Here is a 17,483-nt window from a genome sequence, read left to right as displayed (position 1 = left end):
CAACCTTCTCAGATGTATTTCCTTCCTCTAGCCTCTTTGGCAGTCATCCAACCTGGCTCCAATCATCTCACTCATGCTCAACACAAGGGCATACCAACTGCTCTTGTCTGGCTCTCCTGGGGCTCTACACTCTCAGCTTCCCCACTTGCCTCTGCCATAGGACGTCCCACAGAGGGACGTCCGTGTCCCTCTCCTCCAGCAACCTCAAGTACCACTCATCAAGGGCCAGCTGGGTGCTAACTGCTTACAAAGCAGTGACCACTCCTGCTTTCACTGGTTTCTGAACTTTTAGAACATTCTTCCTAGCGAGGGCAGAGGAACTCTCTTAAAAGGGGAGGAAAAGTGTATGAAATCAGAGCAGGTGGGAAGGGTGTTGCTTCACACTTCTGTACTCCTCTGCACAGAGAATAACATTGGGAATTATCCAGAGGGCGCAGCTGGCTGGCACGGAATTGAGGCTGAAAACCCTACTCCATCTCTCTCTGGCCTTAATGATCCACCATGCCATATTTTTCTTTCATTTTCCCTCATATCATCTTGTCTTAAAAACAGGTATGAGATCAAGGACAACAACTTGGTCTTCCTGGGTCAGTGCCAAACACAGAGGGGCTGCTCAGTAAATAGTAATTTTTGTTAAATTAACTGAATGCATACTATTGGTCTCCTGGAAATATCACGGTGAGCCTGGGAGAAGTGTGTAACTTTTCTTCCTCTTCAAAACAGCTCACTGTTTGGGCACTGTGAACCAGAGAACTGGAATCCCAATTGATTCAAAACCTCCCCAGGGCTGAGACTTACTTTTACAGGCATTGCTGTTCCGACCTTCGGCAGGTCTCCAGGGCAAATCATGGTAGAAATCCATGCACAGTTCACAGTTTAAGCCCTTTGTATTATGCCTGCACATGCAGTGTCCATGGACCTTGAAAGTTGAAAAACAGGGGCCAGCTAGGTCAGGTCAGAGAAACTAATGGCCAAACTGTCTCCACAATCAATAGAAAATATAAACCCCTTTCCACACGAATTGCTAGCTTGCGACAGTGAGGGTTTCCTCGATTTATCTTCTTCCTCTCCCAGCAAGTTCTATCCATTTCATAGAGGGCTATAATTCCCACTCTAGAATAGTTCCTATGACATAATGGATGCCCAGTATTTTATCATCCATAAAAATAACTCAGATAAACAAAATTTGCTAATTTAAAAAAGTAAACTAATTACTTAATAATTTTTTAAAAAAACTACTGTAATAGAAACTTCAAAAGTCACCATGCAGAACTATATCTGGAGACCAATTCATATTACTGCAAGTTTTGCCACAAGGCCAAATAAACTGGGGGGAGAGATGCTAGAAATTAGAACCAGGGGTGCTTTACCACTGAGCTAAATCCCAGTCCTTTTTATTTTTTATTTTCAGATAGGATCTAAGTTGCTGAACTTGTGATCCTTCTGCCTGAGCCTCCAGAGTAGCCAGGATTAAGGCTGCATTACCATGCTCAACCCAGATAACCATTTTTTAAAAAGTTATTTGCTTTTTAAAAAAAACAAAACAAAACAAACTTTAGACATAGCACTTTTTTCAACCAAAATAAAAATTTAAAAATCAAATATTTTTTATCCTTTAAGTCAGAAAACAAAATCCCAGAAAGATACAATCTAATTTGCTGCACTATTCATGTTATTTAGCTATAAAACATGTATGCTTGGGACTCCTGAGACATGCAAATGATAAACTATTTCTGTTCATCATATATGTACGTAATGGGTATTTCACCTTGACACTAGTTTCTATAAAACTGAATTCAGAAACAGAACTAACAGGCCCCTTTGGACTTGCTCTGACAAGACTGAAGGTAGCTGAAAGTAAAAAGTCCTCTCACTACAAAGTGGTTTTATAAAAACTGAAAAATGTTCCAAAGCTCATACCATGAGACTCTACAGTATCTGAGCAAACAGAACAACATACTCTGACACCATGAGAGTAACATGACATTTGCTATGCAGCAGATTTGTTACATTGGAAAGTAACTGCATAATCTACCTGGCATTTTCTCAAAGACATACTATAAGATCAGTAACATATCTATCCCATCTATCCCTGCCTTCAGGCTCTGTTAAAAATCTAAGTAAGTTGTGGCTCAGTGGTAGAGGGCTTGCCTGGCATGTATGAGGCCCTGGGTTTGATCCCCTGCACCTCAATAAGAACAAAATTATCCAAGTTGTTTATGCACTGAAACATCTAACTGGAGTAAAAGGAAGACAGAATTTTTATAAGGTTGAATACATCCAATCCTGAATCTTGTTTTAAAATAAGGATTAACAAATTTCAAAAAGACATTAAGTAATCAAGGCACACCCTTCAACAAGGGAGGCCTGGAGTTTGGTGGCAGGAACCCTAAGGGAAGGGCAAGAGCACTAATCCGAATACCCATCTGTTATTCACTTATCTAGGACTTCTTAGCCAAGTCCTTAATCTCTGGTCTCTTCTACCAAGAACAGTTGGTTTAGGTGATCTTCTGAATCCTGACACTAAAATCCCCTGGGTCTATAAGAATTCTCCCAGAAGTTACTTAACTAGGTTGGAGTACCCTAACCCTTTCTACATATTTGGCAAATCACCCAAATTCCAAATTTTAAAACACTCATAACAGTACAAACACAACATGGAAGTGTAAAAGGAATGAAATTAGAAGGAAAATACAAAGAAAACTTTTCTTGAACTTTACATTTCTAAAGATATCCCATGGCTCTGGGTTAAAATTTCCAGTTGCTTTGGACTGGGATCAATTTCTGCTTTCTAGCATAAAGACTGAATACCTGTGGTTTTTAATCTTCCCTACTGTAAAGGCAAACTAAATCGTTATTTAGACAATTTTTTAATCCTTGATGACTAGAATATCTACTTTAGCAAGAGCCTATAACAAAAAATTACAAAAATTCATTCAGGGTTTGTGAAATGAGCAGTCTATACATTCTCACAGTCCAAGAAACTGAAGAGAAAATCAGCAATCAACCACCAACCTGGTAAAGTGGTGAAACCTAAGCCTGAAAAACGAAACCCCCTAAAAAAATGTGAAAGGTTTAAGGTAAGACTAAATCTTGCCTTTTAAAATCACCAGTATAAAAGAGCAAGCCACAAGGAACACTGACTTACCATTCCTTCCACGTCTTCACTGAATCCATCCACAGGGGCACATTCACTGGCATGGCCGTAGCAGAAGCAATTTCCTCGGACCACCATATCATAAACTGCATAGTAGTACTTCTCCCTGATTTCCATTCTGGAATCCAAAAGGTTATCTCCCAAAGTATGCAGTTTCACAAACTTGATTCTCAAATTGGTGATTTTTAATAGATCTGTGAAGGTCAACCAAGAAGATGAAAAGTCTGGTCAAACAACCAAGAATTCTTTTGCAATTATACTTCCTTTCTCTTTAGAGCAATTTTGACAAATGAAAATGGCTTTAGAAAAGTTTACTTCCCTGAGATGGTCTAGATGACAGTTGTAAAACTTAATATAACGTGAGGGTCCCTGGAAGCAGGAAAGCTTACTGCCTTCTCAGTTTTCCAAGAATGTCTAACCTGTATTGAATCTGTCTGAAGACCAGTGATTCACGAAGAAGTGTGAAAAGTGGAGAAATGATAAGAATGCAGATGTGTGATTACCATAAGCCACTCGCTTCCGGAATACCATCTGGCACCCTCAGAAATTAGTGTCAGTCTCACAGAAAAATTCCATTCAGGTGGGAAAAGATTTAACTTCACTTCAATTCTAGTTATTATTTCAACAGTTAGGAGCATATCTTTCTTTATCTACTTTTGGAGGAGAAAATATTATCTGAAATTTCCTGCCACTTCAATGAAATTCAAGTTACCAAAATAGATTTAACACTCCAGAATAACCACGATTTAGGGAAAGAATAAGTCAACCAAGTTTTTAAGCAACATTTTGTAATTTACAACTTTTTTGTCGTCCTAGTTTTACAAAACATTTCCATACTTATCAATATAATATAGAGACATAAGAAAAAAAGGGGTTTTAGTATGAGGATGTCAGGGCAAATTATTTTTTCCTAAATATAAGTTCCTTGTAAATCAATTTCTTACATCTTTTTTTTTTTTTTTTCCATCCTAGATCTGAAGGCCTATGCATACTACAGAAGCTGGGCTTCAATTACATCCTCCTGTAACTGGCTAAACCAACAGCTAGACAACCTTCTACACGATTGTTTTCATTAATTTCTAAGTTGTTCTTGCCAAAGTGGATCCCGGGAGATTGGTTATTCCATCTGCCCCCTGGCTGAGCTCTGTAGCCTGAAATTGCTCATAAGCTTTATTTTCATTTATGCTGATACAGTCTTACAATGTACAATAGAAAACAAAAGAGTAGTGACTCAGTGCATTAGATACTTTCAAAGCTCAAATATAATTTTAAATACTTGTAATAAATGCATACTTCACAACAAAGACTACAGAAATGGCTGGGGGTGGAAAGTTAAAATGCAGGCCTTAAACTTGTAAAATCTGCAGCAGAAAACCCACGTTCCTACTGAGCTGAATGGCAACATTCCATACTGCAAAATCCTCCTGCACAAAGTGAGCACAAGCCCCTGCTGAAGAGAGGCCCAACCACAAATGTGAAGGGCAGCTGGAATATTTAGAAACTCTTGAAATGATCTTTGTGGAAGCCCTCAGAAGAACAAATATGCTCCCCTTGCTCTCCTGCTATAGTTAACAATCAAGCCTCGAAAAAACTGCTGTTCCATCAGGGGATCATCTTTGAAGTGCTTCTCCGAGGTCTGTACAATAGGAACAACTCAAGAAACATTGTTCCCTAGATTACAAAGTAAATCCAAAGCATGATCAGCTCACATGAATGCTTCTGTCACACACAAATAGGTTTTCTGAGATCACAGAGAAACAAAAGAGAAGGGGATTAAAGTTATAGAAGCAGCACCATCCCCAAGTCCCCCATATTTCACCTACAAGGGGGAAGGTAGGTGGGTCCTTCTGGGGACTTAGGAGAGGTTTGTCCTAGAGCTCATGAGGATGTTTTTTCACAACTGAATTTTGAAACACGGAAGGATGGCCTCATAGCTCACTCAGATAGTGGCACAGAGCTGGAAATACTATTAAACATTTGTTTTACAATAGAATGAATGAGTAAATTAGGGACCAGAGACAGTCTGGGCCACATGTAAAATTAATTTAAGCAGGGAAGCAGTACTTTTCTGGCAATATTCCCTGGATTTCTTCCACTCAATTCTTCCATGCTTCGAGCTTGGAAGTTCCGTGAGGACTTGGTTTACAAAAAGGGGCCAAGCACAGCTGGGAAAGATCAGCAAGGACCAGCCCTGCTTCTACTCAACTGTTTGCAACTCCACAGCATGGGAGGCAGGCTCACCCTTTCCAGGGCCAGCTCTGTGCAATACCTCAAACCACAGCTGGCTACAGTATTCACACCAACATCCACTTCAATTTATTGAACATTTTCTATAGGTCCTACATTTTGGTTGGTCAGTTATATATATCAACTCATTTTCCTTCCACAATTATCCTAAGGTTAATATCATTCTCTCCATTTAAAGATGAAAGAAAGCAGCAACAAGACAAAAGTCAAAAAAAAATTACTTATCCCAGGTCACATTGCTATATGATGGAACTGGGATTCAAATCCAGTTGATTCCAAAGCCTATACTTTTAATTATTGCACATTGTTTTCCAAAAAGATCAGAATATAATAGCATGTAATACTGTAATAGCATGAGCATACCTGCTGAACATTAAAAAGAGCTCTGAACTGAGAATCATAACGTGGGTTCAGATCTGACTGCCATTTAATAGCCACATCACTTTATGTATGTTGTCCAACTGTGAGCCTCAGTGTATTCACCTATTAAATGGAAATACAACCTTCACCTTACTGAGTACATTGAGACGGCTGACACTTCTTCCTTCCCATTCCTTCCTCACCAAGATTTCTAGCAAAGCATATGGCCACCTAGTTGGAGATGTTTCCTAGTGTCTCCTGTACTGTGACCAGTTGCAGCCAATGGAATATGAACAGAAGTGATGCGGACAATTTCCATTTCTCATTTTAAATGAAACTTGCTTGCCTGCCACAGATTGAGGATACACTGGTAGTGATCTAATTCTAGCCACGTGGCTAAACCTGGGAAGAAGACTGGCCATATAGCTAGGGCTACCCACTTAGCAAGTAGAAGTGAAAGCATAATTATAGCAGTCGAGCTACATTTCTTCTCTTGAAATCCCTCTGGCTGATTGCATAAGAGAATAAACTTCTACTTTATTTGAGCAACTGTATTTTTTGGCACTCTTTGTTACAACAGCTTAATCTGTATTCTAAACAATATACTGAGCAATAACAGAAGTAAAGCAGGATGATCAACATAATTGTTTGAGTACTTATGACATAAATCTTTTACTCTTATCAAAACATGTTCTCCATCATTGAAGACCTATTACTGATCATTTCAAGAGCTCCAGGTAGTGGAAGGAAGAAAATGTAGAAAATGTAGGTGGATTAGGGACTGAATACTTGGGTTCTGGTGATACTTATTTCATGAGTGCTGTTTCCCACCCAAACATTTATTTGAAAACAAGCTTACTCTGTATCCTCGGGCTATAAGGATCTTCTATTTTGAATGCAGGATCTAAAGCACGAAATATCACCTAAAAATAGATAAGAGTGGTTGGCATTTTTACAATGTCCAAAAAAGCAGACTTGCAAGTAGAATGGAGAACAAAGGATTAAACAAACCTCTCCTTCTGTTGAGGGTTCAATGTCAGAATATCGGGAATCACAAATTATATCATCGACTTTTTTCATGGGACCAGTTGAGATGCCTGGGAACGAGCTCTCACAGTCATAGGCGAAGTATCTGTACACGCCCCATGTTTTACCAAAGTCAGACGATCGCTCTATCAGCATAGCAGCCGGACGGAATGTCTAAAAGTAGGGAACAAAATTCTCATGATTTTTATTGGTAATCTGTACTTTTTTTAAGTCACACATGAAAATGTCACTCACTATGTGCCACAAACCCTGACTGCATGTGGCTGATATTTCAGACAGCGGCTGGATTTCAACTACTTCAAGCTGTTTAATGGAGCCTCTTCTTGCAAGGAAAAGTGTCTGTTCTCTAAATTTTACAAGTTTTCCTCGTCTACTAGATTAGTAAGCTGTTTCTCTTTAGAAGTGAATTAGAAACAGGCCTTAACAGCAAACAATTTTTGGCACATTTACCCACCATGCCCATAACACAATTGGGTTTGGGTGCTCATTCTTTCATTTCTTCATGTAACCCTTCAATAAATGTATGAACAGCCTAAATGGACCAGACAGGGGCCTTTTTGGATTACATGTGCTCTACATAGTTCAATGAGGTACTGATATGAGCATAAAAAATTTACAGTACATGTCAAACACCATAGTTTAATTACATGGAGTGTGATTCAAAAAAAGAGGAAGAAATTAATCCAGATGTTGGGAATTCAACAATTCTCTTGCTAGGTACATACCCAAAAAACTAAAAACAGGGACTCAAATAGACACTTTTATGACTGTTTATGCCGCACTATTCACAATAGCCACAAGGTAGCAAGAACTCAAGTCTCTTTAAACTGGTAAACCGATAAACAAAATATGGCAAAATACATACAATGAAATATCCCTCGGTCACAAAGAGAATTATGATATTTGCTACAGTAGATGAATATTGAAAGCATTATACTAAGTGAAACAAGCCACACAAAATTTCAAATATAATAATTCCATTTATATGAAATATCTAGGATAGTTAAGAGATATCTAATAGAGTAAAGACTGAAAGTAGATTAGAGGTTACTAGGGGAAGAGGGAAGAGACAACGGAAGTTATTGCTTAAGGACTACAGAGCTTCTTACACTAAAACGTGTTAAAAGGCAAATTCTATGTGATGCATAGTTTACAACCAAAAATATTTTAAAAATAAATAAAGCTAGGAAATGCTTCGCAGAGAAGATAGCATCAAACAATCTTAAAAACCCTCCCTGGTTTTCTAGGCAGGGGCTGGAGGTGGCCAAAGGGGGCAGGAAAGGTTGGTTGGGCAGGGTATGAAGACAGCTATTTGCCATTTTAAGGGGCTTACTTTACCCTTCTACAATGAAAAGGAATTCCTGAGGAATTAAGAAGAAAAAAGTTAAATGATCATATTACATTTTAGCGAAATAACGCTTTTGGCAGAATTATTGAATTTGGAAAAACAAGATATGGGGAAACTAAGTGGAAAAAATTAAAAGTTTTTTTTTTCCCCAGCAACTCAGGAAGCTGAGGCAGAAGAATTACAAGTTTGAGACCACCCTCAGCAACTAAGTAAGGCCCTAAGCAACTTAGCAAGACCCTGTCTCAAAATAAAAAATAAAAGGGTTTGGGGGTTTAGCTCAATGGTTAAGTGCCCCTGAATGAACTCCCCAATTTTAAAAAAGTGAAGTTTTTTAATTGAAGCAATTACAACATGGAGATAAACAAATGGATGGAATTGACTGCTCTGAAAAGTTAATGACAGTAAAATATGCTGAATTACACTTGGTGGTCAATTAGATCTCAGTGGAGAGGAAAGGAAACAAGGCACCAGTGCTGCCGATGACACAGGCATAGAAGAGGAGTGAAGGCCCTTGTATTTGGGCCTGGGGCATGTGCCAGTTACATGTGAGGTGAGAAAACAGTGGTCTAGCACTCAGCTTTGAGAACAGAGCTTGAAACATGAAGTCCCTGCACACACATAATATTTGAAACCATCAATTATATGATGTCTCCAAAAAAAAAAGCAAAGGCAAGATAAGGGGAACCAAGGTCAGTGCTACAGGAAAATACACCAGCGAGAGGCTAGACCAAAGGAAACAGCAGAGCCGGCGATGCCAATTACAGTATTCCATTTAACTCTCTTCCAAGGGCTGATCCGACTTCCTTCCAAATTCCTATGTTGGAGATCTAATTCGATGTGTCACAATGTGACTCTGTGGAAATAGGGTCTTCAAAAGATAATTAAGGCTAAAGGAGATCATTAGGGCAGGCTCGAATCCACCATGACTGGTGTCCTTTGAAGAGGAAATGAAGATCCACATGCAGACTGAAGATGGTGTGAAGACACGGGGAGAAATCATCCATCTATAAGATGAGGAAAGAGGAAACTAACCCTGCCCATACCTCCAGTTCAGATTTCAGCCTCTGAGATGGAGAAAAAAAATATATATTTATTGTTTCATCCCCCTGTCTGTGGTACTTTGTTAGGGCCGCCCTGGGAAACTACACACCCTTGTAACACATTTGACTTACAGAGGAGGAAACTGAGGCTCAGACATTAATTGACTTGATAGTTACAGGCAGAGCTTACATTTAAATCCAGGCTAAATCAGACTAGTACCATCCCCCTTTCTGGTTAAGGGCATAGAAGAGGGAAAGAGTCGGAGGGGAAAGAGAAAAAAGATAGAATGCTCAAAAACAAAATAAGATGAAGATTTAGGAGGGCATGATGAACAAGGACAACTGGAAGTAAGAGAAAGCAGAATGAGCACTAACAAAGAGCAAATAGGCAAATCCTTCACACAGACGAGCGCATTTTGGGAGGTGAAGTCAGACCACCATGAAAGAAGATCAAAGGAGAGTTAAGCCACCTAGGAAACAGAACCCAAATAAAGATACCTACTTCTAAATTAAAATCAACACTTGACAGTAAGTTGGGGGAGAGCTAAGGGTGAAAATGAGCACGTGCCTAGACCTCAGACCTCTTCTTAATCCCAAGACCCTTTTTCTCTGATAAAATGAGTCCAGAGTAAGAAAGTAGTTTACATTTTCAGATGCATAAATTACTTTTTTACCTATCCAGGAATAGAAGAAAATGATACTCAAACTGAAGGGAGACTAAGAATTTTAGGTAAGGGAGGAGATCCCCAGTGACTGACTAAACTCTGTGTGCCAGTAGCCATGGCATAGTCCCATGACATCAGACTCCTACTTGGTGACACTTGGAGAGGGTTTGAGAGGGCCACGCCTGGTCTGGTGTCACTGTGTCAAAAGGTAAAGCGAGGAAAATCACTGAAACCAGTCTTGCCTGTGCTTTCTTCTTCTTCCCTTCTGGAAACTTCTAAGTTCCAAAGGGTCATTGGCAAGTCATCCAATCTCCTGTGGAGTTAATATGCTGTTGGAAACCGGAACAATGCATTGCACCTCAAGAAGGCAGCTTTTCTGTGCCCTTTGATTAGTGATCAATCTTCTCTTGGGCTGTTGCACAGTTGCCTCCAGATGTATAATAAACACAAGAATTTGGAAACATCTGACTGTATACAAAAATCTAATGAACATACACAAGATGAGTTTGGCCAGAATGAGAAAACCTAGTCAGTCATCTCCATGGCAAACTCGAGTGAGAATAAACACATACTCTTCATCTCCATCTCCAACCTCAGTTCCCTTTCCCTCTCCACCACTGTGGATGTAATCACCCCCTTCCCAGTTAGCCGGCTAGATAACCTCTGACTCATCCTTTTCCTTCTGCTGCTCTGCCTCTTCTCTTTCTCCCCTTCATGGGTCAACCTTTGATCCTAAAGTATCCAAGTCACTGTCCATGGGAAACCGGGTGTCCTCCTCTCAGCAATGATTCTCAAAGGCATTGGTAGCAGAGGGTCTCAGTATGGCAGCAGGAGGATACATGGGATGTAAAAAAGCTTTCCAAGAACATTCTGATCGCTCCTAACCTGGAAATTCGAAATGTTCTGAAATTCAAGACTTTCTGAGTGCCAACCTGACTGAAAAAGTTTTGAATATTGGAGATTGGAGTACTTTGGATTTGATTTCAGGATTAGGGATGCTCAAGTGATAATGTCTATGGAAATATTTCAAAATTTTAAACACTTCTGGTCCCAAGCATTTTGGATAAGGGATACTCAACCTGTAATATGGACTGGACTCCTGAGCTGCAGGAAGAGGCTCCCTTCTCTGAGGCTCATAGCTGGCCTTTCCATTAACACCAGCCCTGACTTCAATAAGAGCTCCCAACTTGTCCCCTCTTCTCACTATCCCAGTCCTTGCTCTTTTTCCTTGTGGGTTGCCCTTTCTGAAACACAGGCCTATAAAGCTCAGGTTCCTCACCAAGGATACAAGGTCCCTCTGATTCTAATCTGCTTTGCTAATTTCCCTACCCTCACTTCCTGGAGCTCCAGGCAAATCTACAGAGCACCTGGCTTAACAAACCCTGCTCCACGGTCCCACCACCAGTGCTATGCTCGCAGACTGTGTTCTCTGCCAAGAGTGGCTTTTCTTCCACCCCCTCTCACTGAAATCCTGGTCAGCCCTCCTGGCTCAGGTCCAGTGTAACCCAGTCCTCTCCCTGGGAGGCTTTCTCCTTGATCCCAGGCTAAAAATTAATATCCCCCTCCTCTATGCTAAAATACAGCGTTTATAAAACTATCAAGTGCCCACAACATGCCAGAAGAGCACGATTATCCCCATTCCCAGAGCAGAGGGGTAAGTCACACAGTCTTTGGATACAGGCATCCTTCTTCCCATTTTACCAATGAAAAAGCCCCACACCAGTAAGTGGTGGAACAGAGATTCACACCCAAATCCGCCCACCCACATATGTGTTGCTTTTCTCACTGGAGCTAGAACCCGAAGGTAAGTTTTTTCCCTTAAACTACACATTGACCAACGTGTCCATCATTCACAATCTAGTTGCCACCTGCTGTTTGACCTTTTGCATTTGTGTGCAGAATTTCATCTTTGGCCCACTATATTCACTAGGATGAGTACTAAATATGTGCACAAAGGACTTTTGAATAGAAATAAACTCAGAACTATCCAGGTATTTGAACAGATGCCCTCTCCAAGATAAAAGTCAAGACCATAAGCATTAATAAAGGTGAGTTTCAATATTTTTAGGTGTCACATAAACTGAAGGCAACATCTTCATGTGTGACTGAGTTTTAATTAACCACCAGGTTGACTGTGTGGTCAGTGAGAGGACAAGTCTGGTGAAAAGAAGCACCTGGATTCTGTGACCGTTCTCCCCTTCACCCTCGGGATCCAGTATCAACGTCAACCTTACTGTCCCAGCAACATAACCACCAGTTACTTGGGGGTAAGCAAGGAGATGAAGAGCTCAGGCCTGGGAACCACATGGCCCCAATGTTCCTGCTAGTCACTTTCTGGCTCCCACGCCCACCCCTGCTCCTTGGCCTCACAGGCTTTGGTAAGTACACACAAGTGAAACTTTCACAACTCCTTGGCCATATGGGACATGTATCCCAAGCACATTTTCCTAACCTGAGAGGGTGTAGTTAAGTTAAGTTCCCTAACTCCAACTGCAAACTGTTCAAAAGCGATTTTAATCTGGGAAGCAAAAAGCAAATTATGAGTTTTATGTGCGCCAACGTGTACTTTAAGCCATGTGGAGTCTGTCATTTCCAGGCAGCTGCTTGAGAAGAAACAAAGGGACTTTGTGCAGAGACATTCCCTAGTCCTGGAATCATTTTACATCTTGAAAAGAAAAACGATGAGAAAAATCTACATTTAAGAAGGCACACACATTTCTTAAGGAACTGTAAAACTATTCCCACGAATTTTGCAAAACCTTGAAAACTAAAGATAATACACTTCCTTTTCAGCTACCAAGACTCAGCCTTAAAACAAACACATGGGATCAAAGATTTATGTCCAGATGTTTTATTGTGGTTTGGGAGTAAGTCAATGCTGTCTCTCTCTACGGAGAGTTAGAGAGATATCTAATTAAAAGTTTACAGTTGAATTACCTTAGAATAGAAGCTCTTTCTACTTATGGCCATGAAGACAGAGTATTTGTTAATGGTCATTATTCATGTCCATGTTTTAAAAATTACTCGATGATCCCAACTTAGGGCAACAAAAATTCCAGTTGGGCCAACTCACAAGGACATTTGTTTTGAAAGGGGAGATTACACAGTACTCGCACGTGTCATTTGAGAGAAAATTATAGATTTCTTACCTTGAAAGTCATTATGAGATGAGTAAAATGGAATTCTGCTTCCAAATCCAGTTGGATAGTTACATTTTCCACACCTATCAGAGAATTTTAAAAAATAAAGAAGGAAATAGTAAGGCAATGGGGACATCTCTGAACAACTACTTAAGACTATTTTCTTAAACTACCCTTCCGCTCCTTGTAGAAATCCTCTTTGCCTTCCAACTTATGCTGAAGTTGAAGATATTAACGTTAATCCTCTGTACTTATTTAGGTAAAGAAGCACAGGCCAGAATGGGTCTTCAGTTTTCCACAAATCATTCTGGAACTCAACTTACTCAATCTGCTCACAGGAACAAGACATCTGGCAGGGTGCCTCTCAGTGCTGTCAAGAAAGACATTTCTTGCCCAGGAAGACATGAAACATGCCCCAACCCACAAAGCCAAGCAATTCTCAGAAAGGAAGGGGGCACTTCCTGTACACAGTAGGGGGTCAGCTTGCAGTATGAAGCAAAGGAACACAATCCTCCTTTAATAAAATACAAATACTCTTTTTTCTGTATGGGACAGCAAGGAAAATAAATAAATCTAGTGCATATATTAGTTTATGCCAACTTAGAAAAATCTGTCCCGGTGGGGGCAAACTTTGGATGCATTTCCACAGCCGAAAAACAATGCTAAAGAGACAAAGAATCAGTCAAGTAAATAAACTGGCCCAGAACAAATACTAACATCTTCCCTTTCAGGGGAAAGCCTGAACAAACAAATGAGCCTTTGCACTGTGCCCTGAGGGTCAGTCGGTCCCACTTGAACACACTAAAAAGGCCACTGGAATCCCAGGGATGGGAAGCACCTCCCCCAACCCTAAGCCCTCTAGCCTGCCTGTTTGGTTAAGGAGACTTTTCCATATTTCCAGATTGAAGGGAGCCTTTGGGGGCCATCTTCCAGAGTAAAAGAACTCTTAAACGCAGGAAGACAGGAATGTGTCGGAATGAATCATGTCACAGGCTGGTTGTATTTTCAGGAAATCAGTGGGATCTTTTGAAATAAACTCTCCTGCTGGAAAACTGCCAAGTCGATTGAGGGGAAAAAGTGGTCACTGGAACGGATATGAGTTAGTTGGAATGTTAAAGAAAAACACTATAATCATACTAACGAAACTTATCTAACTTATTAAAAAGAAACATGTTACAAAACTACTCTGGACACTTATTCCTGAGTGAAATGTAAGCTAAGGTGGTTTTACTTCTCTCCTTTTCCAGGCTTTTAAAAAATCTGGGATATTTGTTCAAAATTAAGAGATAACGAAATAAAGTACAAAGCAAGACCAGCTCCATAAGACATTCTTACATGTAATGTAAGAACACATACCACAGTGTGTGTCCCCAAAGCACACATTCCATTTAGATTTATAGCCTGATAAAGCACTATGGTTTTTTTTTTTTTTTTCTGATGCTTTGTTTTTGAGTTTTAATATGAGAAGAACGATCCATGGAGAATAGAAACAAGATCATTCTTCTATAGGGCATTTGATTTTTCAGATCTAGGAATAGATTACCATTAAGGGTCAGTTAAAAGTAGCTGTATGTTCCAGGCACATCTCTTGGCCTGAGCACTGCTGATTTAAATACCACCATGCATAAGCACAACTCACGCAAAACACACAGAAAATAGATAAAGTCACATTCAGAGAGAAAGTCTTTAATTGTGAGCTATCAGACAACAGAGAGATGATAGGGTATAGTAACAATCAGTCTGACTTTCTAAAGGCCCAGTTCCATCTGTCTAATCTCATCTAATCTTTGTGACAGAGAACTCAAGCCCCTCTGTTTGGAAAATCCTTCTGGCATTTGGACTCTCTTGTTACAAAAATTCAAAGCTGTAGAAACGGATCAACTCCAGATATAACTAAGAAAAACCTTCCCTAGGAACTCTATCACCTGAAAAGCAATTTTACTAATAAAACAGAGACAGTCTTGCTCCTATTGTCCAGGTACACTTTTAATTGTCTTTCCATTTCACTGGAAGAATGTGGAAGGTCAGGATACACTCTTGCCCCTGCTTGTAATACACTCCAGGCTATTTCAGAAATCCTCTGTGACTCACATTTATAGCAACGTTTGTCACATTGAACTGTCAACCAAAATATTTTCCTATAGGAATTGTTAATTCTTTAAGAATGAACCTAAATTATGCATACTTTCTGAGGATTGGTCTCAAATTTGTAACCAATAGTTCCCAAGGCCAACCCATGAACAACTAACCCTCCCTAGAAACAGTCTTCTAGAAACTTTTGCAATTTAATAGTGAATGACATGGAAAATATTAAATTAAGGGAGTTCCTGTATTATTGGATGATAAACAAGTGCACATATCCAAAGCTCCCTAGGTATAGGCCTACGCTAAAGAAACTTAGTTGTATCCATCCCCTTTATATCAGACTTCTGTTCACTTCTTTGAGGGTCCTTTTCCATAAAATTTTAATAAAAATAACTAATAGTACATTGTTAATTAACACACTGATTTTACCTTTATTCCCTAAATTTCAACATTTAACAAATGTCATACTCATGTGACCTTAGTTTCTTAGCAATAGGAGCATCATATTTGATGAATTTAATAAGTCAAAACCCAAAAGGCAAAGGAAAAAAGGGGGCTGGATTTACACAATTATTGGGAAATGGTTTAACTTAGGGTCATATCCATATTGATGAACTCTTATAATTATATCACTATTATTATTTAACAGCATTACTATTATGAAATTTTCTGTAGCTGGAAAGAAGGTTGGGGAGGATCTCTGATTTTATCAACCCCTTTCCTTTGGGGTTGATAAAAATGAAAGCTATGTTCTGTGGAAGAATAAGAATATTGTCCTGAACCAAAGTCTATTTGTGAGATAGATATATGTCAGTCTCTATATATTTTGCAACAAGAGAGCCTGAGGAATATGGAGCTCTTCACACACCCTCCTGTGACTGCCCCTGACACAAACTCATTCCCTAAGGGACTCCTTGGGTGAGGACGATGGCATATTCCTGTGGTCCAGCATGAGATATCGCTTTCTTCTTAGCTGTCTGCTTCAGGGAGAAGGGTCAGATTTTACCAAGAAAAGTTATTGCTGCAGGCAGTGTATCTGTCAGAGGCCATAATTACAGGACAGAAAAGCCAATAGTAATTACAAACACCAGGAGCCCGTAAACCCCATGCATGTTACCAATCACACCCATGGAACTTGTTCCCACGTCAACTACATACCATTTTCGGATTGCCACCAAATCTTGAGGCGGTTTGGAGCAAATGTAGTGACCACATTTTCAATGAGATGGCTGTCAGGGTTGAGGGTCTCATGATAAGGATCTTGGGAATCACATATAAAGCATTTTTTGTCCTCCTGCAAACAAGTAGTTTCATGAGTCTAGGAAGCAATCTCATTAAAACAAAACAAAAAACTAGCCACCACCACAACAAAAAACCCATTTAGCCCACAATACAAAAATCAAACCATTACAGCTTCAAAAAAGATGAATAAGCAAAAATTTCTTAAATGACTCTCACATTTTTAAGTTATTGAGTCTAAAATACTACTGAAAATAATTTTCTCCTTTCTTGCAAATTCAAGGTCAAAAGTAAAAAGAGGGCTTTGTCTTCATAAGCTACTAATTTAATCAAAATCAAATTTCTAGGCTTAAACCTTAATCTCAGTAAATTGCTGGAGAAGCTTAGTCTAAAGGAAAATGAAGAAGAGGTATTAGAGTTTTTGCTGACATAAAGCAAACTGGAAATGAAAAAACAAAAGAAAAAGAACAATTCATTTGGCCTGATTTTCTAAAACCTAAATAAGGCAGAAACCAAGTGTTAGGCAGAAGTATTTTGAGAAGCTTTGGGATCTACAGAACAAGATTTCTTAGCTTCTACTTTGTTTGAGCAAGCAGCTTGGCAGTGGGCTCACAGGCTAACCTGCAAACTGCCCAGAATAGCTGGAGAGGCGGGTACCACGCTGTCCTGCCACATTGAACCTCTATAAATGGGGGCCAATTCAAAGAACTCACAAACAAGTGTGAACTGGAATGAAGATGAACTTGTTTTAGAGGAGACTTGAATTTCTCTGATTTTCTTTCTCCCTAAGATGGCAGCCACAGACAAATGGGCCATAGGGCCACAAGAATTCCCAATTGTCTTTGCATGGTAATAGAGTGGATCATAAAAAACAAAGTTTACTAGTTTCCCTTTCCATATGGACCTTTGCTCTGTACCTACATTTTCTGAAGTGCAGATTATTCTCAAGTCTGAAAATGAGCAAAAGACGGAAAAATATAGAGACTGACGTATATCTATCTCACAAATAGACTTTGGTTCAGGACAGTATTCTTACAAAGCCCAAATTGACTGACTATACTTTTACATTTGTATTTATTTAGTCATTACCTTCTTCCCCAAAGAATCTGAGGATTGGCAAGATGTATTAACCAATAAATAAATAACAATAATAGA

The 17,483-nt window shown here is 39.6% G+C and overlaps 1 protein-coding gene across 1 annotated transcript in view; it reads right to left on the bottom strand.

Annotated features, from left to right (window-relative positions):
• Positions 1 to 17,483, bottom strand: part of Lamb1 (laminin subunit beta 1) — a 72,280-nt gene that overhangs the window by 51,697 nt on the left and 3,100 nt on the right. Inside the window, exons 4-9 of the mRNA XM_071612897.1 lie at positions 16,248 to 16,383; positions 13,014 to 13,087; positions 6,776 to 6,964; positions 6,624 to 6,687; positions 3,149 to 3,351; positions 799 to 919 (exon numbers count right to left, since the gene is read on the bottom strand). Of these exons, the coding sequence (XP_071468998.1) occupies positions 799 to 919; positions 3,149 to 3,351; positions 6,624 to 6,687; positions 6,776 to 6,964; positions 13,014 to 13,087; positions 16,248 to 16,383 (787 nt within the window). The remainder of the gene's footprint in view (positions 1 to 798; positions 920 to 3,148; positions 3,352 to 6,623; positions 6,688 to 6,775; positions 6,965 to 13,013; positions 13,088 to 16,247; positions 16,384 to 17,483) is intronic.

This window comes from Marmota flaviventris, chromosome 1 (assembly GCF_047511675.1).
Source record: "Marmota flaviventris isolate mMarFla1 chromosome 1, mMarFla1.hap1, whole genome shotgun sequence".
NCBI classification, from domain to species: Eukaryota; Metazoa; Chordata; class Mammalia; order Rodentia; family Sciuridae; genus Marmota; species Marmota flaviventris.
This window is presented reverse-complemented; position numbering and strand designations above follow the sequence as displayed.